At 47.7% G+C, this 25,216-nt stretch overlaps 1 protein-coding gene and 1 long non-coding RNA gene across 3 annotated transcripts in view; one reads left to right on the top strand and one right to left on the bottom strand.

The window, feature by feature from the left end:
* LOC112924415 (uncharacterized) overlaps positions 1-7,072 on the bottom strand; it is a 97,148-nt gene extending 90,076 nt beyond the window's left edge. The window contains exon 1 of the long non-coding RNA XR_012000789.1: positions 6,801-7,072. This is a non-coding gene — a long non-coding RNA (uncharacterized lncRNA). The remainder of the gene's footprint in view (positions 1-6,800) is intronic.
* Positions 7,073-9,639: 2,567 nt separating this feature from the next.
* Positions 9,640-12,502, top strand: CCN1 (cellular communication network factor 1). 2 transcript variants are annotated; one of them, XM_026004816.2, is made up of 5 exons: positions 9,640-9,846; positions 10,168-10,381; positions 10,730-11,086; positions 11,218-11,426; positions 11,523-12,502. In XM_026004816.2, the coding sequence occupies exons 1-5, from the start codon at positions 9,784-9,786 to the stop codon at positions 11,823-11,825; spliced, it is 1,146 nt and encodes a 381-aa protein (XP_025860601.1). In that variant the 5' UTR covers positions 9,640-9,783; the 3' UTR covers positions 11,826-12,502. The 2 variants fall into 2 exon arrangements, with proteins under 2 accessions (XP_025860601.1, XP_072610808.1); XM_072754707.1 differs by having other exon boundaries at positions 9,652-9,846; positions 11,526-12,052.
* Positions 12,503-25,216: the final 12,714 nt, after the last annotated feature.

The raw sequence follows: 25,216 nt of genomic DNA, 5'->3' as shown, positions 1-25,216 counted from the left end.
ATAGTGATAGAGAATTTTCACCAGCACCCAAAGGGCTGCTCTTGTCTATAATCAATGCATTTTGAGAGGTTCATCTCAAAATTCTCACTTTTAGGTGTTTTTCCTAATGTCTCAAGAAGATGCACATGTTTTCTGCAATTACCAGCTTCAAAGGGAATGTGTGTGTTAGTGCCTGTGCATAGCTGTGCCTGAGCCCTCCCAGCCATCCAAACTTACAAACTGAACAAGTCCTCACATCTTTAAATGGTGGGACTCTAAATTAGATGTCCCTCATCTGTACTCCCAAAGCAATTTGGTTGCACTGCACGTAGAGCATAAGTCACCATATTGTATTATCTGCACGAACATCTACATCTTCCCCAGGCTGTGAGAGCCTTGATGGCAAAGTCTAGATATTATTCCTCTTTGTGTTGCCACCTAGCACAAGGCCTGGCATACACACTGTATTTATCAGATTGACCTGAATTACCAAGCTTCTGGATCTGCAATGCTTCAGTATATATTCTGTGCTTTATAATTCCCTAGGAGCCTTTCCCAGAATCTCAGAAATTCAAGCATTGAACGCATATTATCTTTGTCCATTAAGAATTGACTGTTTAGGGGGGGCCCGGGTGGCTCAGATGGTTAAGTGTCTGCCTTCTGCTAGGTCATGATCTCAGGGTCCTCAGATCAGCCCAACATAGGCTGAGCAGGAGTCTGGAAATGAAGGAGTCTGGTAATGCCTCCCCCCCACCAACTCATGCTCTCTCTCTCTGTTTCTCTTCAAATGTCTGCCTGCCTGTGTTCAAATGAATAAAATCTTTAACAAAAAATAAAGAATTGATTGTTTAGGTGGTCAAAGGCACAAGCTTCCAGTTATAAAATAAGTAAATCCTAGGGATGTCACACATAGCATGGTGACTATAGTTAATAATACCACATTGTATATTTCAAAGTTGCTAGGAGAGTAGATCTTCAAAGTTCACCTCACATGAAAAAAAGAATTGTAATTATGTGTGGTGATGGGTGTTAACTAGACACACTGTGATGATCATCTCCCAATATATACAAGTATATATTGTATACCTGAAACGAATATAATGTTATATGTCAATTGTATGTCAGTTTTAAAAGAAAGGGGAAAAAAAGCTAGAAATAACTCCAAAAAAGAAAGATTGGCTATTTAAAAACAGGGTTTTATGTCCCCCCCTTTGGAGAGCTAAAAGTTACTCAAAGGAAAGGGGGCACCAAATTTAAAAGAAACACCTGGGTCTAGACTCAAAGTGCTCTTTGCTTTTTACTTATTGTCAGAACCTTGGGCACCCTACCCCCACCCTCACATCCAGAGCTGAGAGACACTTGCGCAAGTCTGCAAGTCTCAGAGACACAGGGTGTTCGAGGCGGGTGCCTGCAGGGCTCCGTGCTTAGTAACTGTTGTGAGGGTGACCCATGGTTGTGGGAGGTGGCTGCTCAGTGCCTCAAGTAACTAAGTAGATGGTGATGACTAAGTTACAGTAGAAGTATCTCTCAATCTCTGAGCTCCTCCTTTGTTCTGACACATCTCTCTTTCTTCAGAGGAAATAGGAGCAAGCTTAGGCAAGGGTCTCCTTGTGGAGGGAGCCCTCTTTTATTGTTTAACTCATTCATTACCAGACTCCTGTGAAGAAGGTGGGGCCCATGATTATGACAACCAAATAAGTCCAAGACACGTTAAGAAATATGTTCAAGTAACACCCACAGTCAGTTGTTAAGGGGAGGTCAAGAAGTTGAGGACACGTTTCTAAACTTTAAGGCAGACTTCATGGAGGGCAAATCCCATGTTCCCCCTCAAAACAATAGCCTTTGGAGACAGACATTCTGCTCTCCCTTAAGGGCTGTGTGCCCTTGCACCACTTACTGACTCTGGCTAGCTAAGCCTCAGCTTTTTCATCATTTAAAGGGACATAAAATGGAATACTATAACCAACAAGGGCATATACATTAGATAAAATCACTAACCTAGCACTGAGAAGGGCCCTTGATGGGATGAGCACTGGATGTTATACTATATGTTGGCAGATTGAATTTAAATTTTTAAAAAAATGTAAAAAAAAAAAAAAAAAAAAAAGAAAAGAAAAGAAAAGAAACCTGGCCCAACTCTATGATGACGAAATCATAAAACTTATCCTACTTGAAAAAAAAAAAATCACTAGCCCATCTATGTATGCTAACTCCCTAGTCTGGCAGGCAAAACCCAGGCCCCACAGATAGAACTATCCCCATGGCTCCCATATGCTGAGGCCAAGAGTTAGCTGCCAATACTCCTCAGGCATGGTGTTTTGTACCTGCCTGGTCCCTGGGGCACTTGAGTGCATGACCCCTGAGCTGGGGCAACCCCATTAGCTTCTATAGATGAGGAAATCAAGGCAAAATGTCACATGGCTCACCACTGCCTGTAGGCCAATCTGCAATTCCATGACAGGCAAAGCTCAAGTGCCTTCTTACATGGTCATGGGGGCTCCAGTGCAAGCCAGAGAACTGGGCTGCATGGAACTTTTAAAAAATCACTTCATCTATGTACCATTTATAACTTGAGTTCATCTAGTCCAAAGAATACAGAATATTCTCTGGAGAATGAAGCTAGCTCATTCTATGCTAATTGTAGTAAAAGTGAAGGTAATGATGGGGTTTAGCAGTAGCAGTAATTGGAATTTATTAGGCACTTACTATGTCCCAAGCATCCTGCTGAGCATTAAACATGTCTTATGTCCTATTTCACATAATCAGGCCATTAGCCGGAATCCTCCTTTGCAGTTAGTCCTTGGACCGGCAAAAAGCTGGCAATAATAAATTGCTTCAATTTTTCTGTAGGATCTGTCTGTGTGCTCAAGTACTGTGCCCAAATCAAATCTTTTCTAAATCCTCAATGTGGTGTGTGTGATTTTAAGTGGGCAACTAAGAGACAGGGAGCTTTGTTAATAAAACACAAGAGGAGATTAATTCTTAATCGTTTGAATTTGGAGCCATTTGATAGTGACTTATAATTAATATATATCATATTGCTTAATCATGTGTAGAAGATGGATTGCAGGGTGGAGTTGGAGAGGTGCCTTCTAGTCTGTTCCAATGAAATATTTCTGTGTTATCATCAATAATAAGTTCTGTAAGGTAAGGGGGTTAGAAGTGCCTGGCTTCCTGTGGACAGAGGCCAGGTGGAGGAAGTAAACAGATATAGTTCCCTTGGTTACAGATGCCCTAAAAAAAAGTGTTTCCTACCATGCTGCCAAGGCAATGCCAGCTGCTTATAACATAAATTCAGAGGGAGAAGGAAGAAGGAAACTCAGTAGTGTCTGGGAGTGAGTAAAGTGGCAAATAAGAAAAAGACACATTCCAGTTTTGTTTATAAAGTATAAATTCCCACAACTCAGTTAAGTGGCAGCCCTGATTCCTAAGCAAGTGAAAGTTTAGTCAACCTGACACTTAAAGGGAACCCAGGGTGCTATCACCTGATATTTTGTGAGTGGTTGGGAGTAAGAGAATGCTGGAGCAGGATAGGTTCTAGAGTTATTCAGGCCAGAGAGATCACAACTGGCAGCCCCCAAACACCGCCTTCTTTGATTTTCCTAGGGTTAACTTAGATGGCATTTTAACATTGTTTTAATTAATAGCCAACATTTAAAAAATTAAAGGACTTCACAGAAAAATCCACATCTCTGGTAGCCTTTAAAAAAATGAGAAAACAGGCAAACACTGGCCCTGCATTTTTCACCTATCAACCTCTCCAACCTCCAGGGCTGGTGCCTGCTATCACCATGATTCCCCAATGCTGAAGCCGAGTGTCAGCCACCATGAATCCTTGCAACGGCATTTTGTTGCTTGGCTGACCCCGGTGAGCCCTTCAGTGCATGTTACCCTGAGCTGGGGCAACCCTGTTATCTTAGAGATGAGGAAATCAAGGCAAAACCTCACATGGCTCACCACTGCCAGCATCCCAGTGTCACGACAGATGGCTGAGCTAACTTCTCTTGCTAGTTCCCCAAATGAAGCCCATGGTCCAGATACACCAGGTGCATCCTCGTCATGCATGGTCAAGGCTCTGTTCTGTCTCCAAAGTCTTCTCTTGTATCAGATTCTTGCTCATCCTTTCAGACTCAGAGTATTTCCACCCTCACTCCCCAGGCAGAGAAGCGTCCACACAGCACTTTGTACCCACTTTAGCAACAGACTGCCGAGTCCTCGGGGGGAAGGTCAGTGTTGAAGCCCTCCTTCTAATGTCACTACCGCCTACCACAGGGCCATGACACACCATGAGCTCTGTATAAATCCTGGGTTTGAAGGGGATAAACAATTTGCCCTTAGATACATAATCATATTCATAATGCCTAGTGGAAAAATCAGGCTAATAGCATATTCAATCCATAAGGAACGCTCAAACTGATAAACTATCAAGCAAGTGACCTTGAAAACTCTATCTCTGTGACAAATGCAATTCCTACCAGCTCAAGCCTTATGCCGGATGCTGAGACTCCTTGATCAGTGTGGCTTGTGAGTTATCAGAAGGACCCCAAAGGTCCTGGATATCTTCTCCACCGGCCTGCCCAGGTGCTTAAAAGCCCACTATATAAACTTATTTGCATGAAGCCTTTTCCTGTTCAAATGCAACACCCCTTCCCCCTGGCTCCGGAAGAGCTGGTGCATCAGGCAATTTCTCAGAGGTCGGCACAGCTTCAGTGGACATATCAACTATTTCTTCTTCTTCTTTTTTTAATTTTTATTTATTTATGATAGTCACAGAGAGAGAGAGAGAGAGAGAGGCAGAGACACAGGCAGAGGGAGAAGCAGGCTCCATGCACCGGAACCCGATGTGGGACTCGATCCCGGGTCTCCAGGATCGCACCCTGGGCCAAAGGCAGGCGCCAAACCGCTGCGCCACCCAGGGATCCCAACTATTTCTTTATCTGGTACGTTTATCCTGGAACATCTGGCTGGGCTGTGATAGAGTTAAATAAAGGTAAAATTCTAGGAGAAGGGGATAGGCCTGAATGAAGAGATGGGGAAGAGGCAGTATGGACAATGTTGAAGTACAAGGCTTGTTGGAACCAAGACGCCTGGGTCCAATTCTGCTACCTCCTAGGTGGGTGTCTTTGGGCCAGCCGCTTCTGGGCCTCCACTTCTTCATTTAGATAGAAAACCGTGTCAACAAGAAGATCTGCCCCAGTTGGGGGGGGGGGGATTGGAGAATTAAAGGAGTCAACATCCAGCAGGCATTCTAAACGTTGCCTGACATGGACAGGTGTAAGCGTTTGCTTGTCCTCCTGGAGGAGAGAATGGCAAGCTATTTGGCCCTGAAAAGGGCTGCTGCTGCTCTGCTACCCACTGGTCTCCTTTCCCAAGTTCCGGGTGAAGGATGCAGCTTAGCGAAAGCTGGAGGCTGGGGATGGCAGGGCTGGGGCTTCCTATGGGGGGCGGGGGGTGTCTGTGCCCGCCTGGGAGCTCGATGAGAAGGAGGCCCAGGGGCCGTGGGAGGCCCAGGGCGAGCTCCGGGCTCCCTCCCTGCAGGGGTGGAAGGACCCAGCCCTTGGGGACTTCTCCCCAGAGCCCGCTGCACGTCCCAGCTCCCGGGTGGGCTCCGAGTGGCACAGCCGCCCCCTCCGACACGCACCCCGCGCCTGGGCGTACCCCGCAGTCTGGCAGCGCGGCACCTCGCTGCCCCGCCGGGAGGACGAGTCAACAGTGGGGGGCGGACGGGAAAAGTGACCTAATCCGGCCGCGGCGCCCTCCGCGCCCGCCTCCCACGCGGCGCGGGGTGGGCCTGGGCCTCGCGGGGGTGCGGCGAGGGCGGGGCGGGCGCGCTCCAGGCCCCGGCCCCGGCCCCCAGCGGCGGCGGCGGCGAGGTCGCAGGGCCAGCTCCGGGGGCCGGGTGACGGAGTCCTGAAAGACTTTCTCCAAATATGGGCCGGGGCTGGAAACGTCCTGCGGCGCGCGCCGCCGGAAACCCCGAGTCCTGCCCGCCGCCGAGGCTTCGGGCGCGCGGACCCGGCGGCCGGCAGGGGGCGGCGGGCGGCCGGCGGCCCCGCAGCGCGCAGGGCCCCGCCCCCGGCCCCGCCCCCGCAGGGTCCCCAGGGCCGCGAGGCCCTCCCCGGGGCCGCCCGCCGCCGCCGCCGCCGCCGTCAGCCCGGGGACCTCCAGGGGGGCGGGGGGGTGCACAGCGGGGTGGAGAGGAAGGATGGTGCGGGGGCGCCCCCTCCAAGCCGACCTTTCCCCGTCCCCATAAATTGCTCCGTTCATTAAAGGGGCTCTGAACAGCGAGGTGGTGGGCCCGGGGGCGCAGGCGAGTGCCTGAGTCTGGGGGCGCTTGCACGCGCTTACACACAGCTGCCAGAGGCACCCCCAGCGTCCGAGGCTCTCAGGCTGGGATTCCCGACCAGCAGCAGCAGCACCTCGGGGCTTGTGCGAAATGTAGCTAATCAGAAATTCCGGGGCTGGGCCCAGCGATCAATCAATCAATCAGACCTCCAGGTGATTCCGAGACACGCCCAAGTTGGAGGGACACTGGTCTAGGGCTGGGAACCTGGAGCCCGAGGGTGATGATTATCCTCAGTTGCCGCCCGACAGTGAGCCCCTCTTTGGGTGACCTGAACTTCCCCGGCAGGAGCGGGTGAGAGATGTCCCCGTCCCCCAGCTCCCAGCTAGGGGCTGCCGGGGACAGGCGGCTCCTCCTCGGTGCCTTGCAGCCCAAGCAAGCAAGGCGGGCCCGTCCTTCCCTCGCGGGGCGTCCGCGCAGGGGGCAGCGAGGAGAAAGAGCAAAAGAGCCATGCAGAATTAGCATCCGAGACACTTACCCATAAACTCTGGCACATTTCCCCTCTAATCTGTCAACGTGAACTGATCTGCGGCTCTCAGCGGAGCAGGAGGAGGCGAGGAGGCGACGGGACATCTGGGGTTTCGGGACCATCCTTAAGCAGGACGTGAGGAGCTGCTCTTCCTCTCGGCTGATGCCGTCGTTTACTACTAGCAGGCGCCCCAGGACATAGTATATGGAAAGGCTGTGCACATAGGTTGCTCCAGTCTCTCCCTCTCCCCTACCTCCTGGCCCTGTGTGCTCCAGCTCCCCAACCCTTCCCCCGCTCCCCCCCCCCCCCATAGTATACTCCCTGCTTTAAATGGGCAGCTGATGGTAAGGTTCTCTAAGTTTCTTCTCTGGGACCAACTCATCCTCCAAGATCCAACTGAAGCCCAGAAACAAACCCACACACCCTTGTTAGAAAACTTTAATCTGATTTTTAAAGGAATCTCTGGAATGGCCTGTGTTTCAAAGCTGTGTGGCAGACTGAATCTCTTTGCGTATCTCCCGCCCCCCTCAATAAAAGAGCAAGGTATATACACCGGCCAGTTGGATCATCCACTACGATTTTATTTTAAATCATGATAGACAGATTGCGTGAAAAACAAGGAATTCCAAAGAATTTCCTGCTCTGGGAACAGAAGTTAAGTCTATATTTAACAACATTTGAAGCTGTCAAGAATGCTTTGTGGTTGGATAACAGAGGCAGAAAAATGTTAAAAACGCAGGCTACTGCTATACCCAAATATGGAAATATTGTTACGTCTGGTGTCTGATTCACCATCTGGAAATACTTACAACCATGAAGTCAAATAGAAAAGACTCCACAACAGAAGCCAGGAACACTCCTCTCCATTCTCTGCCCACGACCTCCTCCCACCCTGTACTGCGCCTACTCACCCCCATCCCCAGTCACTTCATTAAGACGGAAACAATAATGAAGCTTTAATGCGGGGGGGGGGGGGGGGGACGTTTTCCAAATAATAATGGATGGACTGTCTCGAGTAAGAAGTAGGGCCCAGATTTTCCTTGCTTAATTTGCATAACACCTGACAAGCCATAGTCTTGAAAAGTAAGCCCCGCACCCTAAACCCCCTCCAACAAAGCCTTAGAGATCCTACTCCCAACTAGCAAAAGCCTCTTAGACTTATGAAAGGGCACTTTCGAATGAATGAAACTTAACTCTTTTCCAGCCACAGTTCTCTTTACTGGAGGATGATTTCATTGCAATAGCTTCTCATCGTGATTATCAGAGTCATTCACAGAAAAGTTGGCACTGGAGCACTTAAGCAAGACTGCTAGATTGTGAAGACAGAGCAGCCCTCCACTTTAAAAAGGACAAAGAGTTCTAGAGCGCATATAAAAGAAAGATCCGCATAATTACTTGTGTATGTTTTTATTTAAAATTGCACAAGAAGATGGTTTTTGAAACGTTGACGGGAAATTTATCAATCACAGTAACGATATTGATGCTGTTAAAGCAAATTGTGTGTGTGGTGGGGAGGGGAGGTTCTTCTACTGAGTGTGTTCAAGGTAGAAGGGGATCTTATATTCTGTTGTTTTATTACAGAACATTAGATCTCCATCCTCATCCTTTGTACTTGACTAGAGAAGCATCGCAATTCATTTGAAATCGGGAGGCTTCTGAGTGGCCCCAGGGAAACGTGGTGAGAACCCCACAAAACCTTTAGCGTTGTGGACCCCACTGGGCACAACGGGGCTGGAATCCGGTTTGGCATCGCGGTCTACACAGGTGATGATCTCAGGACACATCCCCGCAACCTGGTCCCCGGGGCTCTGGGCGGGCTGCTTGCTCAGTCGGCAACGCCGCCCGCCGGCCCGGGAGGGAGGCTGAAGGGCTGGCCCGGCCTCCGCCTCCGCGAGGAAGTCGAAGTCAGCCTCCCGGAGAACTCCCTGCGTGCGTTTCCTCTCGGACTTCCAACCCAGGCAGTGGGCTGGAACTACAGTGGGAACCTCCAAAAACAAACAAGTACGACAGACCAGAAAAGGGAGGGGGGGGGCGGAAGGGGGAAGACCTCTGCCTGGGAATCTGCCAGACAGTGGGGGAAGTGGACTCCCCCCCCCCTTCCATTCATAAATGCCACTGCACTGCGGGTATTAATTTGCAATACACTTAACTCGGCTAATAAACACCATGCCCAGTGCCCAGGCTTCGGACTCGATTCGAACGTGCGTCCACGGAATCCACACACAGTCCTGGCCCTCGGACACCCTCGCCCCTCCGTAGGTGACTTGACTCTCACCTTCTCCGTAAACAAGCAAACAGCTCGCCGCCTTCCCGGGCGAGGGCTTCCGAGGCTGCCCGGTCCACTCGGCATCACCAAACAAAACCGGTTTTGTTCCTCCCTCCCAGGTCCTCCCACCCTCCCCGGGCCGGCGGAGTACGGACCTCGCCCCCCCCCCCCCGCGCGCCCCCCTCCCCCTGCGCCCCTTCCACCACCTTCTGCGCCACCGCGCCAGGAAGAGCCCTCCCCAATAGAAGGAGTTATTGAAAAGTGGAAAAAACGGAAGATTGTTTTCTTGACGGGTCCAGGACCCAAAAAAAAAAAAAAAAAAAAAAAAAAAAAAAGGTGCAACGGAGCCAGGGGAGGCGCTTGGCAGCAGCCCGCGCCAACCAGCATTCCTGAGATGTTTGAGAATTCTGGAACTCGCAGACAGCGCCGACGTCACTGCAACACGCGGCGCCGCGGCCGGCCCGTATAAAGGGCGGGCTCCGGGCGCTCGGCAGACCGCGAGCGAGAGCGCCCCCGAGCAGCCCCCGCGCCCCTCGCGCCTCCCCGGGCAGGACCTCAAGAGCAGGACGCCGGCAGCCGTAGCCCGCTCGCCTCCCCGGCCCTCGCCCTGCTGCCAGCGGGCCCGCCGCCCCGCCGCCCCGGACCCGCCGGCCCGTCCGCGACCCCGCGCTCCCTGGGCTGGCGCCCCCGCGTCGCCGCTCGCCCGGACTCCCCCTGCGCGCCACGATGAGCTCCCGCGCCGCCAGGACGCTCGCCCTCGCCGTCACCCTGCTCCACCTGGCCAGGCTGGTGAGTGCTTGTGGCCTCCGCCTCCCCATCCGCCCTCGCAGGCCTGTCCCCCACATTGCCCGCGGCCAGGGAAAAAACTATAAACTGGACAGTTCGGGGGCGTCTCGGGTTAGCTCTTTCTTTCAGCGCCCCCCACCCCGCCCCCGCCCCTGGAGACGCGTCGGGGGCCTGCTGGGCGGGCGCCGCGGCCCGGAGCGGCGGGGCTGGACAGGACCGGGGACCCGGGGCGGCCGGGGTCGGAGCACCTCCTGCAGCCCCCTCCCTGGCCTGCGCTCCCCGGCGAAGCGCGCCGAGGCTCACGCGTGCCTTCTCCCCCTCCAGGCGCTCTCCACCTGCCCCGCCGCCTGCCACTGCCCGCAGGAGGCGCCCAAGTGCGCCCCGGGAGTCGGGCTGGTCCGGGACGGCTGCGGCTGCTGTAAGGTCTGCGCCAAGCAGCTCAACGAGGACTGCAGCAAAACGCAGCCCTGCGACCACACCAAGGGGCTGGAATGCAATTTCGGCGCCAGTTCCACCGCTCTGAAGGGGATCTGCAGAGGTGAGATGCTTGTGGTTTGGCCCCTTTAAAAAAAATAATAGTCCTCGTAGTCCAGAAGTTTAGTAATTTTGAGACCATGTATGGTGATGCTTTGTTGTTGGTAGCTTGGCAGAAAGGCACATGATTTCAGCAGTCTGGAATGCAATTCAGTGTGTCTGGGCCCAACGAAAAGCGCATACGGAAAAGTGATTCCTGACTAACTTATTGTTCTGGTCTGGAGTCCCCGAGGAATTGTAGGGAACTTTACCATAAACTGAATTTAAGAGCAGAAAAATATGTACGCGTTTCAGGCCATGGTTGGGAATCCGAACTTGATCCTCTTTTTCCCTTTTCTGGTGCTCTTTGCAGCTCAGTCAGAGGGCAGACCCTGTGAATACAACTCCCGAATCTACCAGAATGGGGAAAGTTTCCAGCCCAACTGTAAACACCAGTGCACATGTATCGACGGCGCCGTGGGCTGCATTCCTCTGTGTCCCCAAGAGCTCTCGCTCCCCAACTTGGGCTGTCCCAACCCCCGGCTGGTCAAAGTTACCGGCCAGTGCTGTGAGGAGTGGGTCTGTGACGACGACGATGCCAAGGAGCCCCTGGACGACGGGGATGGCCTCCTGGGCAAGGGGCTGGCGTTCGATGCCTCGGAGGTGGAGCTAACCAGGAACAACGAATTAATCGCGGTTGGAAAAGGCGGCTCCCTGAAGCGCCTCCCAGGTAAGTCTAGCCTGAGCCCGAAAGATGTACTGAGATAGCACACCTGGCTTGAAGCCTGGTAGAAATGGGCACCTGAAGGTGCTGGGGTCAGTCTGCCTCTCTGAAAAACGTGCCCTCTTGTCTGTCTCTAGTTTTTGGAACGGAGCCTCGAATCCTGTACAACCCTTTACACGGCCAGAAATGCATCGTTCAAACAACTTCGTGGTCCCAGTGCTCAAAGACGTGTGGGACGGGGATCTCCACCCGAGTTACCAATGACAACCTTGAATGCCGCCTGGTGAAGGAGACCCGGATCTGCGAAGTGCGGCCTTGCGGGCAGCAGGTGTACAGCAGCCTGAAGGTGAGCTCCCGGGGCCCCGCGGCCAGATGTGGGGCTCTCTTGCGAGAAAGGGAAGCAGCACAGTCCCTAACTCCCCTCCTTTCCTCTTCCTTCCAGAAGGGCAAGAAATGCAGCAAGACCAAGAAATCCCCCGAGCCCGTCAAGTTTACTTACGCTGGATGTTCGAGCGTGAAGAAGTACCGGCCCAAGTACTGCGGCTCGTGCGTGGACGGTCGGTGCTGCACCCCGCAGCAGACCCGCACCGTCAAGATGCGCTTCCGCTGCGAAGACGGGGAGACGTTCTCCAAGAACGTCATGATGATCCAGTCCTGCAAGTGCAACTACAACTGCCCGCACGCCAACGAGGCGGCGTTCCCCTTCTACAGGCTGTTCAATGACATCCACAAATTTAGGGACTAATTGCTACCTGGGTCTCCAGCACGAGGGTGAAACGGAACAACTGGGGGGGGGGGGGAGGGAGGGGGGAAGAAGAGTGCCAGGATCAGGAGCTCTGGGTGGGGGCGGTGGGGGTGAGGGACTCATTGTAGAAGGGATGCATTGCTCATTCGTGAGTAGTATTAAGGTATTTTGAGACTGCTAGGTGTGCTGGTGCAGATGGACACTAATGCAGCCACAATTGGAGAATACTTCGCTTCGTAATATTGGAGCACATGTTACTGCTTCATTTTGGAGCTTGTGGTGTTGATGACGTTCTGTTTTCTGTTTGTAAATTATTTGGTAAGCATATTTCTCTCTAGGCGTTTTTCCTTTCGGTTCTACAACTGTTTTAAAAAAAAAAAAAAGTTAGTTGATCAGTTAAAACCTTCATCTTTTGACAGAAGTAAAATGGGAGGGGCTTCCGTCCCCTCCCGAAGGTGACACTCCGTGAGTGTCCGTGAGAGGCAGCTATCTGCACTCTAAACTGCAAACAGAAATCAGGTGTTTTAAGACTGAATGTTTTTATTTATCAAAATGTAGCTTTTGGGGAGGGAAGGGAAATGTAATACTGGAATAATTTGTAAATGATTTTAATTTTATATTCAGTGAAAAGAATTTATTTATGGAATTAATCATTTAATAAAGAAATATTTACCTAATATCTGCGTGTGTGGCATTCAGTGTTTTTAGAGACTACCCAAAGTCACTGGGAACAGCCTAGCTTATTATGCATTCTCTCAGTCATTCAAACAGGACTCCCTGAGTGCCTACTTTGTGCCAGGAACTGTTCTAGGAGCTTAGGATAAGAGCAGGGGACTAACCTACAAAAATAAGACAATGATTGCTTTTATCTTCGGTTGGGAAAAATCTTTGCATTTAAAGTAATCTGTTTCTAAAACATGTATTGAACACAAGGCATTGTAGGCAGCACAAGGAATCTGAAGCTAAATTCGTGATTTAAATAATAATGCTTTATTTTCATAAGAATTCAAAGGCAAAGGGTCTCCATCACCTCCTCACTGTATGGTGGGTATAGCAGAGCCATTTATCATTTTAATCGCTAGGTTATTGGGCTTGTCACCGCGGTAGAAGAGAGAAACTAATGAAAACAGTCCATAACCGAGGCTGCCCATATCTAAATCCATGGGCAAGATTAAGTATGGTTGGATAAATGTGTTATAAAAGGTCGCTTGTTTATAACTTTGTGTTTTCCCAATCTTGTTCCTAAGGCAGAGGCGAACTACTTTAAAAAAAAAATCAACTCTTGGGATCAGAGAAAAAAAAGTCTTGGAGTCTATAGGAGTCGGTTTGTTTTCACTGAATGAGCTTGAAGCAATGACTTGTGTTAATCCTAATAAGCCAGTGATTAGGTAAACATGCTGTTAAATGCAAAGGAATGCAAGGAATTTCAAGTACTTTTCCAATAGCGTGAGGACCGAGCCACCCCATCCCCCTTTCCTTTTTATAATATAAGTTATACTGATGGAGGAGGCAGCGGTTAGATAGAGTTGGCTATCCAGAAGGTCAAAGGCTAGATGCAGAGCATTCCTAAAAGAAAAGGATCTCAATCTTAGGTCTAGGAGAGGTGGAGAAGGCTGCGCCAATGTTTGTGAAAATGTTGGTAGCCTGTTTTAGCAGAATCTACCTCTTTAGAGAGCGCTGACAATAAACCTTTTATAGAGGAGTTTTCCTTTCATCGACCCCTTGGCTCCTGTTCAAATCCATAGTGAAATATTTCAGTCTGCACTTGGTTAAGAGAGTACTTGAATTTTTAGGCATCGAGAAAGTGCTTTAAAAGAGGAGGAGGGGGACAGCTCGTGGTGATTTTTCAAAACCCTTGAATGTCGATGCTTTAATGGGGACCTGGCACAGCACAGCCTGAGCACCTCTTTTAAAGCCTTACTGAAATGCATAAAGGTTAACAAATGTGATGCTAAAAATCTATGGGCAAAGGCTCTTCTGATTTTGACAATGTCCTGCCTGAACCACTACAACTTGTGCCTACTGAGCTTTTTCTTGTCTGAGGCATTCCGAGTTTAAGGTACCTGGGCACTTGACGACCACCTGGTGCACTCCTAGATGCAGTTAGACTTGTCAGTGCAATATTAACATGCGAAACAATTAAACTGAGGCTTTTGTGGTGTGGTCCCGGTGAACACACATCTAAATTCACAGGAAAGATTTTCACGTTCCCAGGCAGCAACCCCGACCGAGGTCCTTTCCCCCACGACACGGAAGCCCAGCAAATTGCTTCTTACACCGAGATTAGGGAGTAGTACTTTATAGATCCTTTAAGTAGGTAGGGAGGTAATACATATACAAATAAGCTCAAATGTGAAACAAAACCAGACCTGGGAAAATACTGGATCTTTGGGTCATTAATCTTATTATAGTAAATACAATAAGAGTGATTGATGCATGAATGCCGACTCTATTTAAGCAAGAGTGCTCAATTAATAAAGACAAATAGATGCAAATGTCCATTTTATTTGGCTATAGAAAGTGGAGAAATGCCAAGTAGTTGAGAATAAAATTATACAAATTAGAACATATAACTTTTATCTAAGTCTGGCATGAAGCTCTGCCTACTTCAAGCACTGAGAAAACAAAATCCAGCACCATGCACCTGTACCTATGAAACAGAAGTTACATATAAGCACTCATCCTAATATAGGTGTACCTCTCCAGACAAAGATTTGTGTTGTTCTCACTTTCCAATCCCAAAGGCCCTGGTGCTCTTGAGAAGTTTTTTGTTTTTGTTTTTGTTTTGGGTGACCTCAGAATCTTAGGAACTTAGTGAATTCTAAGAAATATTCTATGGGACTTGTAGCAGCGCGGTAAGCGGTCCCACTGTGATGATTTTCACTTAAACGCTTCTGTTCACTCCACAAAGAGATGCAACTGAGTCAAAATTAGTAAAGTACATTTTAGAGTTATTTTTCCAGTAGAGACACTAGATTTGCTTTGCTCACAGTTTTCTCCTGCGGTCTGGATACTATTTGTAAGTCAGTTGAACAACGACAAGGGTCCAGTATGACCACAGCACAGAACAGTCCAGTAGAGCAGTACAGAAGGAACAGAGCTGTGTTCTGGGCAGGGTGGCAGGTGATGCAGGGGAAAGAATCTCAGACTGGAATTGGGAGACATCTTTTAGCACCAGCTCTGCTATTAATTGAGTGACTCTGGGCAAGTTTCTGGATGGTTCTCTCCGTTTTAGAATGGCCCAATAGCTTCCAGCTATTTTTGTCACCATAAATATTCTTTTTCATATGTTCTCTTTGGTGCATTGACTTTCAAACCCGAAAAACTTTGTCTCTCAAGCAACTCAATACATGAGGTAAAAACCACTCAGGTCTTTCTTGAGCAAATGCACTCACTCCTAGGAAGCCTCTGAAAATGTAATGTTGATAGGCCTTCCTCTCTAAAATACTCTTAGTTATAGGATGTGGCAACCCCTGGATCTCAGTCTATAGGTCCATGCTTTCATCTCTCTGTATAGCCCCGATATCTGGGCCTCATTAAATCCTGCCCTAAAATAACTCATTCTTCAAAACAAAGCACATTGTGAAGCATGACAATGATGTATGTGTCCTACGGATAGAACAGACTGATTTGTGACTTACTTTATTGGTGGTGGGCAACACTCATCCACATAATCTTATAAAGTGCAATTCAATTAAACGAGTACTCAGATGCATTTGTTAGCGCTTTACAATTCTCATATATTCGGCTCATGTATTCTGAATCCACCCTTTTTACATGTCCAGTGCAAACATCCATATCTAAGCCATCATCATCTTTTGCCTGAATTACAGAATGGCCTCACTTATGACATACTGTCCTCTCTAAAGGTGGCTGCAATAATATCTTCCGCTCTAAATAAGATCTTTGTCCCTTCTGCAATGTGACCCTGTTGCATAGATGGGGTTTATTTTTCTACCCTCTTGGATCTGGGTGGGCTCTCCTACTCCATTAACCAATGAATACCCAGGACGCAATGTATTGTGGTGCCAGTTCCAACTGTGGCAATGGCTAGAAGCTCCCACTTCATTTCTCTGAGAAATGAGCTTCCATATAAGAAGTATAACTACCCTGAGACCAGCAGGCCATGAGAAGCCCATGCCACACTGATAGGCCCTAGAGAATAAGATGCCATGTGAAAGAAGAGAAAGACCAGGGAGTAAGTACCTTCATGGGAACTACGTGTGCACGAGGAAACCATCTTGGAAGTAGACTGTCCAAACTGATATCTTGTGAATCAGAGATGGGTCACCTGAGTCTTTTCCAGATTTCTTGACCCATAAAATAGTAAGCAAATTAGTGTGGTTACTTTAAGGCCCTGAGCTGTGGGTGGTGTTTGTTACACAGCAACATGTAACACAAACATCATTGGTTTCCTGCAAAGATCCATTTTCCTTATAGGAACCAGAGTGATAATTTAAAAATCAGAACATGTCACTAATTTAAAAATCAGAACATGTCAATCCTTGGTGTAAAGTTTTCATGGCTTCTCATTACTCTTGGAATAACGTTCAACTCCTTACGTAGCCCACAAGTCCTGAACCCTGCCTACTTCTTCCCACTCACCCTCACCATAATCCCACTTGCCTTTTCCTCCCTGAAGTAAGCCATGTTAAGTTCTTCCGCAGGGCCTTTGCACCATCTCTTCCTCTGCCTCAAATGCTCCTCTTGCCTCAATGCCCCTTAATCTATGCAGCTTCTTGTCATACAGCTCCTGGAATGAATGTTACCTTCTCAGACTTTCCTCTTGCCACCTTGTCTGAAGTAGTTCATTATATCAAGCAATTTTATTTTCATCACCACCTGATATTTTCTTGTTTATGTATAATGCCTCCCACTTCTAGAATAGCCTCTATGTATGAGAGAAGACAGTTTTGTCTGTCTTTTTCACCACTATCAAAGCCCCACTCCATACTGTGCCTGGCATAAAGTAAGTGCTCATTAATTTAGATTAATGTTGTCTTAAACTGAGGCTGAATTAGGAGGCACCCCTTCCCCAGCACAATGTGTACCTCTTACTTCACCTTGGGCTTTCCCCTAGCCATTCACCTGTCCTTCCGTTCATATATCCAGTCAACAGACACTTCTCTGACACCACTATATTCTGGCCAGTGCTGTGTAGTAGTTGATGAAGAAGTATGGTTCCTTCACTTTGTGATAGAGGAGGCATGCATGTAAGCAAAAATGAGTTAAGGTTAGGTTCAGCTGCAAGCAACAGAAAACGAAGTAAAAATGGCTTGAGTAACACAGAGGTCAATTTCCCTGGGAAAATCCAGGTAGGCAGGACAGGATTTGCTCCAAGGTTTCAGAGACCAAAGATCCTGCTATCTTGTTCACCATGTGTGGACTCCACTCCTTAAATCATCTCACCTAACTGCAAGAAAGGCTGGGAAATGTAGTTCATATGCCAGGCTGTCAGGTACCCAGCTAAAAATCAGAGAGCCCGTTACTATAGAGGAGAGAACTAGTAGTCTATACCACAGAGCCCAAAATATATTGTAATAAGTATAATAAGGCACAGAGGATGGTAGAGGAGGAAACTACCAACTCCATGAAGCTGGGATAAGAGAGGGCTTTTTGGAGGAGTTGCCACCTCAGTAGTATTTTCAAAGATAAGCATATTGGAAACTATTCAAAGGCCTTGGTGCTTGAGTGGGAAATTTCTGAAATAACCCATGATACTTTTTTCATCTCAGCCATTAAGAGATGCCAAAGATGCCTGCACTACCTGGGTTTGGAGTCTTATAGACCATTAGTATTTGAAGCCACTTGTATTTTTGCTTTGAGTTCAGAGGTGTCATGAAGAAGGTACCCATATTAGGGCTTTCTAGAGAAACAGAACCAATAGGATATATGTTTATGTGTACACACACACACACACACACACACTAAGAGAAAGAGAAATGGAGATTTATTTTAAGGAATTGGCTCATGGGATTATGGTGACTGGCAAACCTAAAATCCTTAGGGGAAACCAACAGGTTGGAAATTCAGGCAAAAGTTAAGTCCACAGGTCAGGCCAGGCAGGCCAGAAACAAGGCACAGTTTCTATTGTGCAGTCTTGAGGACAGATTCCTTTTTCTTTGGGAAACCTCAGTTTTTTCTCTTAAGGCCTTCAACTCCTTAGATAAGGCCCACCCACATAATGGAAGGCAATCTGCTTTACTCAAAGTCAATCACATCTTTAAAATATCATCACAGCAACATCTAGACTCGGGTTTGACCAAACAAATGGACATTGTAGCCTACCCAAGACAACACATAAAATTAGCCATCATAGAACCTGTGTAGCAGAACCTTTTGGGGACGGGAAGCTCATGTCCGCTCTCTAAAATGGAATGAATTGGAACAGAGTCAGAAAAAGCAAAAGCTTTGCTAGTTATACCCAAGATGCCCTCTAGGCCTGTCATTGTGTTTGTGCATGTGGGGAATGGTGCCAGTGCTTCTTTTGCATCGACCAGATTCATGGCCATCTAAAAAATATGTTCCTGGCACACTGACCCCAAACTCCTTATGGAACTGGCGGGATCTACTTTAGTTGAGATGGCTGCAGGGTAGGGGAGTGGAGAGGGATCCTCATAAGAGCTCTATAGAAAGGCTTTCTCTATACAGGCATGGGTGCAGCAGGACAGACTTCATCATTTGCACACACCCCAAGACAGACAAAGAGTACTCCTTCCTCTGGCCCTTCATGCAGACCCTCACAATAGCGCTGACACCACCTTAGGGTGCCCGGCTGTTTAACTATTCCCACGAGATTTTAAACTCCTTGAAGAATTCCGCCAGTGAGTGACAACTAAGAATAAATTGAAAGGGGTATGAGAACTATCTTCCAGCATCTCCAGATCTTCATGGAGAAGAGGAAGCAAATTTGCTCTACATCACTCCAGAGTTTCCAAGTTGGTGGCTTGGGCAGGACGGGGCTAATAGACATGTTCTGTTCACCCGGCACAGGGTTTATAAAAACTGAGATCTGTTGCCAAGACTTGAAAGCTGAGAAGTTTTGTTTTTGTTTTTTGAGCAGCCCAAATTTCTGGCTCCTTTTGAAAATTTCATTAGATCTAGCAGCCGATCTGCATGGTGGGAGGTGAGTTATAGCTTCCTCAGAGTGTGTGCACTGCCATTCACCAGCACAGACCCAAGGAGGAGAGACGTGTGTGTATGTGTGTGGTTGGGGGAGTTGACAGGCAGGAAGAGATGATCTTTAAAAAAAAAATTCAGGTTCTTTCCTAAAATGGCACAACCTGGAGCACTACTTTTACTATGAGAGTGCTTAGAAAAATAATTTTTGGCATGGAAACACTGTGTTATAAGCTCAGGAAAGAATAGAGACCACTTCATTCGTTTCAAATGGCCATGGGGCTGTAAACATGCCCTCACTTCCCAGCTTCCTTGAACAAGAACAGTCTGTGTATTTTGGAGTAGAAGTATACATATTCCATTTATAATATCCTATCACATTCACCAGCCGATGCTGGATAAGTTGATCAAAGATATACACTGCATCCTGAACCTCCAAGAGCCTTCCGAGGGGAATCACAATAGTCGGGAGTTTGCTCTAGAATCTTTTTTTTTTTAATGACTCAAAGTCCTTTCTTCAAGTACTGTCACATAAATAATACTCATTTTTCAGAAACATTCAATAAACTCCAGAGAGACTGAGAACTTGTGTAAGTAGTTATAGTTAGTTAGCCAGTAGCAGAGTAGAAGGTAGACCTCCAGAGGATTTATTCTCTGAGCTTATCCCTGATAGAGGCATCTGACACAAGAAAGCACTTGGGTTACAGGGAGGGTTGGCTGGTTCTTGGTGGTAACGTGGCTCCTGGGAAGACTTCTGCCAATGGATTTTCTATAGGCGAGTCAGCATCGTTGGCATCCCATAGCAAGGATGACGTCCTTCTCCAACAAACAGAGAGTGATTCAACCTGGTAAAGATTTGGATCTTCTGTTAAGAGAGATTTGCTAGTTAAAAAAAAAAAAAAAGTTGCTCATTCATGGAGGGAGTTTAAATTTGGGCTCATGAGCAAAAATTTCAGAGAGATCCTTCCTATATTCCAAATTAGTTTCTTCTTGGAAAGGAGCCTACCACTTTAATTGACTTCTTGCTTTCAGAAGGATATTTAGCTGCTTACATTGTTCTCTTTAACGTCTGGGGGTTTTTCTTAACAAAAGGACGGCAACTTATACAAGAACATTATAAGAAATACAGAATGTCAGAAATGAAGGTCCCTAGTAAACATTCCCGTTTATACGCATGGGCCTGCGAGCACACATTTATGTACACAGATACTTTTAGGTGCATGGTGTGGATTATTCACAGATTTGGGGGAGTACCTGACTTGCATTTATTAAAAAAAGATTAGGCCATACATAGAGCTTTACATTTACTATATCTTGAAAGTCAGTTAATGTTTTTAGACGTAGTTCTCCCCCAGTCGCTATAATGGTTTGATAGACTTTCATTGTATGATTGATGTGCCATAATTCATTTAAATGCTTGGTGTGACAGACACTACTAGATGCTCATCCAACGGCCATTCCCCCAGAATGCTACGAGAGCCCCAATTTTGTTCAGATGTTCTCCCTCCCATTGGATCAGGAAAGGAAATCCTGTCTCTACTCTAACACCAGGGTTTGCATCAGGTCTGGCTTCAGCCAGCTTGAGACTCATTCCCTTATCAGTGAGAGGTTCTAATCAGTGATTCTCAAGGAGAAATCTTATGGGGGTAGGGAAAGCTTCTGAGAAAAGTGTCCTTGATAATACAGAGACTGGAAGAGGAAATGCCTTTCCTCCTTCCTGGACGTCACTCCTCTTGCGCCCAGGAGGGAGGCATCATAGACATACTGAAGATGGCAAAGCAGAAAGCTAAAAAGCCCTTGAGTCTCTGAAGAAATCGTTTAGCTGCTGAATCTCCCAACCCTTGCTTCACCTGACAGCCAGACCTCTTGTTTGATGTTATGATAAATCCATTGTTTGAGGTATTTTTGTTAAGCCAAATGTCACTTTATAGCTAACATGATCCTGACGGAGGACTTTACACGTGGCCCTTTGGATGTCTATGGGCTTTATAAATAGCATAGCAATAACCATTTCCAAAGGAGAGGAAAGGATTTTTAGATGTGAGTAAATAAACCAACAATCAAATATTTGGCAGAAATAAAACTTTCAGTTACTTACATAATAACATTACTAAGTATATAGCAGCTGATAGGCCATGGGCTAGCCAGACATGGGTGACAAACAAGGAAATAAAGAGACATGGTCCCTGCCCTTAAGGATGTCACATCTACCAGAGATAGCAATATATACAAATAATTCTGGTGCTCTGTTACCATGCCAGAAAACTCAGGAATATGAGAATATAGAGGGGAGTCAGGGACAGCTTCACAGAGGACAAAGTATCTGAACAGAGTTTTTGAAGGATGAATAGGAGTTTGCTATTTGGAATTACATCCCAAACTGAAAAACACGAAAGTATGCAAAGCCTAGGAATACTATCAAAATCAGCAAATTTAGAGCCTCAGGTAAGACCCGTGTCATAAAAACCATTTTGCATTTTCACTTTTGCACTTATGGCTAATAAGAGGAAAAGCAGCCCTCAGCGGGGACCTACAGGAGACATGCCCTGGTGATGGGACCAGGCCTGTTCCTTCCATGGGAGTTGCCTTTGGAAATTCCCCACTTCCACGGTCATCAGAGCTGCTGCCCTGCGGAGGGTGAATTAGCATTGACATCACCAGATGGGAGCTGGATATGGTGGAGTGCAGCCACTGCACCATACCAGCAGGAGATAGAAGCAGCCTGCTTCTCCCATGTGCCAGCCTCAATATGACAGGATCACCTCAGGCTGACAGGACCCAGCTGAGGCCTGACCCACTGGTGGGTCACCCAAGGCAACCCCAGTGATGACTTGGATCCAGTGGCAAAGGCAAAAAGCCCAGAGAGAAGTGGCCTGGAAAACTTGGTTACTGCCACCTGATGCTCTTGTGTTTGTGCCACAGGTCAGATTCTTCAGGAGGCCAGCCCCTTAATGGCTTCCGGTTCCTCCTAGGGTAACGCTCATACTTAACCACTAGCTGTGCACAGCAATCTTGTCCAGGAGTTCCAAGCCGGTGGTAATGTGACATGTAAACAAAAGGCCACAGGGACAGCTCCATGCTGGCTCCATAACCTCATCTATTCCTCCAGACACGAAGAACTATCACCAATGCACCTACAAAGTGAATGCCAAGGACAGGCATTAACTAAACAGCCAGAGTGTCTTTACGTTCTGTATGGGCAAGTCTTAAGAAGCAACTCACAGTCTTTTCGTGCTACATCAATGCTAACTGAGTTAGAGGATTCGGATGATTTCATTATGTCAATGCATTTGGTCTACACCATGCTGGGTATTTGCACATGCTCCTAAGGACGCGTTGAACCCCATAGTAACCCCCAGGGTCATCTGGCTAGAAGCTGTATGTTCTCTTTATGCTCCCAGACGTTAGAGACCAGATCTCTGAGCATGCTGTGGGAACAGAGCCATTGAAATAAATGGAACATGGCAATTGTTCAGCACTGGCAACAAGAGCCACTGCTTTTTTGGGTGAGGAATGAGGAAGCCAAAAAAAGAAAGAGAAGAAATCCCCTGTAACGTTAGACAGACTGTAAGAAATTGTTCTGAATTTGGGCCAAAAAGTCAAGATTAGCAGTCACATTGAACTTTTATGCATTTTTGGCCTCAGTAACAGAAATTCATTCATTGACATATATCTGCACATACATGTCTATCTGCCTATCGCACCCTCACCCAGAGATGTTGCTTTTAATCACTGTAGTTATAGGCCAGGCACCGTGCTGGGCTGCAGGGGGTACAGTTCACTAAGGACTTGCCATCTTGGAGTCACAGAATTGAAACCAAAGTCCTCATTCCTCAAGAACTGCTACTTGCAACTGTTCCTGCTCCTTTGCTCCTCCGGTTTTCACATGGCAGGGAATCAGGGCTAGGCTGCTACATATTCCTCACCCCCAGGATGGAAGAAGGACAAGGCCACTCTAGCCCAGTTTCCCTGGACAACTATAGAAAGGGGACATGATTTTAAAGTTATGGATATACATTCTCCACAAAGGGAAATCCATGCAGTATATTCACGCAGGGGCCCAATTTTATCCTTCAAATATCAAATCCCACTTGGAGTCCTGTGTCATCAAACCATTACTTAGCACTTTCATATACCCTATATCATCTAAGACATTGATGATTGTTGAGCTACACCATCGGTTTACATACCACTAAGAAAAACCCAGCCAATTATGGCCAACTATGTCACACCACCTGCAGTAAAATGCATCTTGACTTCAGAGATGTTAAAGAGTAAAAATACATACTTTCTAGAAACAATAATATCCAAGAGCTCGCCACTCTAACTAGACTGAGTTCTCAGAGGACAGGAACACATCTTATAGTCTTTGTCCTACTTTGCTGTGTCTAGCACGGCGTCACGCGCATAGAAAGTACATCATAAATGCTCTTGGGTGAATGAATGAATGAATGGGTAGCTATACAAATTCTATGTCCCCCTTACAGGAAAGTATGCTGAGCATTCAATCAGCCCACTTAAGTGGAGGTGAGAAAGCCCACATTGGGTCTGCTTCTTCCCATGGCACCTCACATTAGAAACGGCCCAGACTCAATGAGCAGACATGGAGGGAGCTCCTCTAGCACTCACAGCGGCTCAAGGCCTGCTCACCTCACGTCCTGGTCAAGGGGATGCTGGCCAGACACACTGTGACGCCAGGCTCCTTGGGGACCTATTTATGTTTCTCCTGAAAACCGGTGTGTAATATCAAACTTCTGAAAATAAAATCACAGTTTAAGTGGACTGTGGAAGCTGGCTATTTAGAGGAACCTGCTGGCAGGTTCTCTTGTAAAATCAATAAGCACCCAGATTTATCTATTTTATGACTTTGTATTTTTGTGTATCGCGTTCCCGTAGAGCAAGGCACACCCTTATATTGAGTTTCCCCACAGTAGAGTCTTTGTGCTGGGACAGTGGCTTGGAGCGTTTTTGCTATGACCAGCCTCTCTCCCTTGAGGGCTCCTGGTCTGCTCAGGCAGTCCCAGTTAGACCAATCCCCTCCCCCAGGTGCCAGGGCTTCCCTGCCGTGGATGGAGCAAATGGAAACCACATTTTCCTTTGTTTCGTTTACTTTAGAGTGGAGTTATTTCTGACCAGAAAGTTGCATTCCAACTTCAGAGAGATGGGCCACAGCGATAATGCAGGCATGTACCCTACACAGAGCGGAGCACACGTGAGCATGCCACACGCGTGCGGAGGCAGAGAGAGGGGCTTCATACCTTCGACCCACGCATACTGAGCATCTGACACATTCCAGGTTCTGTGCCACTTCTCTGGGGGAATAAAGAGATGAACAAGACTCAGCCTCTGGCCTCACAGTCTAGTTACAATAAGCTGTGCGGAGTAATAGTATGAGGCCACCTTGGCCTGAGAGAGCTGGAGAAGATTTTACGTGAAGTCAGGTCTCAGTAGAAAGGGCAAGGGAGAAAGGACAAGCCAGGTAGTGAGAAGTGTGTACAAAGGCACAGGTGTGCAAAAGCAGGGAGACCCCTGCTGGAAATTGCCGGTCAGAGGGCAGATCTCTTCCTTTCTTCGCCACCCACAGCCGGTGACCGGAAGGTGAAACACATTCCTGGACTGGGCCCATAGTCGCAAGCCTCCAGGGAATCCTAAACTTGACCTCCGAGATCTCCTGTTTCCCACAGACCTAAGAACCTGTAGTCCTCTCTCCGGCCCTGGGGCTGTTGGTGCCACGGGACCCACTGACAGGAAATAGGGCCCACATCCGTGAAAAGACCTCCTTCCCTACAGTTTTGCACACTCAGGGGTAAGAGAAGCAGGAGAGAGTCAGTTAGGTTCTTTGAGGATGGCACAAGGCTGTAATACCCGAGCAGAAATGCCAGATGCTTCCTTACACTTTGTTCTCTTCCCTCGTTCATCCTACACTGTCGCAGGCTTGCGAAATCCTCAGGCTTCTATTTGCCTGACCTGCTCCTCTGAGTCTGCCCCCAGGGTGTGATAAATAATCCCCGGAAAACACAAGTTCTCATGATCCCTTCAGAGTGGTGAGAGACACCAGACACAGCGGCTATGGGTTTCTGAGGCTTGAATTCTCACGCTCCTAATCTCTGGGCTCAGTCTCCTGTCATCATTGGTGGACAATCCTCCTGCTCACTGTTAGTGGGCAGGTGTCATCTGTTTTACTTCTTAATACTATTCGGTCAGAATAAAAATGATAAAACTCCAGAAGTCAACTGGGGGAGCCTACACTTGGGAGAGACTTGAATGTCCCT

This window comes from Vulpes vulpes, chromosome 3, assembly GCF_048418805.1.
Source record: "Vulpes vulpes isolate BD-2025 chromosome 3, VulVul3, whole genome shotgun sequence".
NCBI classification, from domain to species: Eukaryota; Metazoa; Chordata; class Mammalia; order Carnivora; family Canidae; genus Vulpes; species Vulpes vulpes.
Note: the sequence above shows the minus strand (reverse complement) of the source record. Positions and strands in the feature narration are given on the sequence as shown.

Coding starts and splice junctions, on each gene's coding strand:
- CCN1 (XM_026004816.2), top strand. CDS start 9,784: ATGAGCTCCCGCGCCGCCAGGACGCTCGCCCTCGCCGTCACCCTGCTC. Junction 10,382..10,729: donor TCTGAAGGGGATCTGCAGAG/GTGAGATGCTTG, acceptor TGCTCTTTGCAG/CTCAGTCAGAGGGCAGACCC. Junction 11,087..11,217: donor CTCCCTGAAGCGCCTCCCAG/GTAAGTCTAGCC, acceptor GTCTGTCTCTAG/TTTTTGGAACGGAGCCTCGA.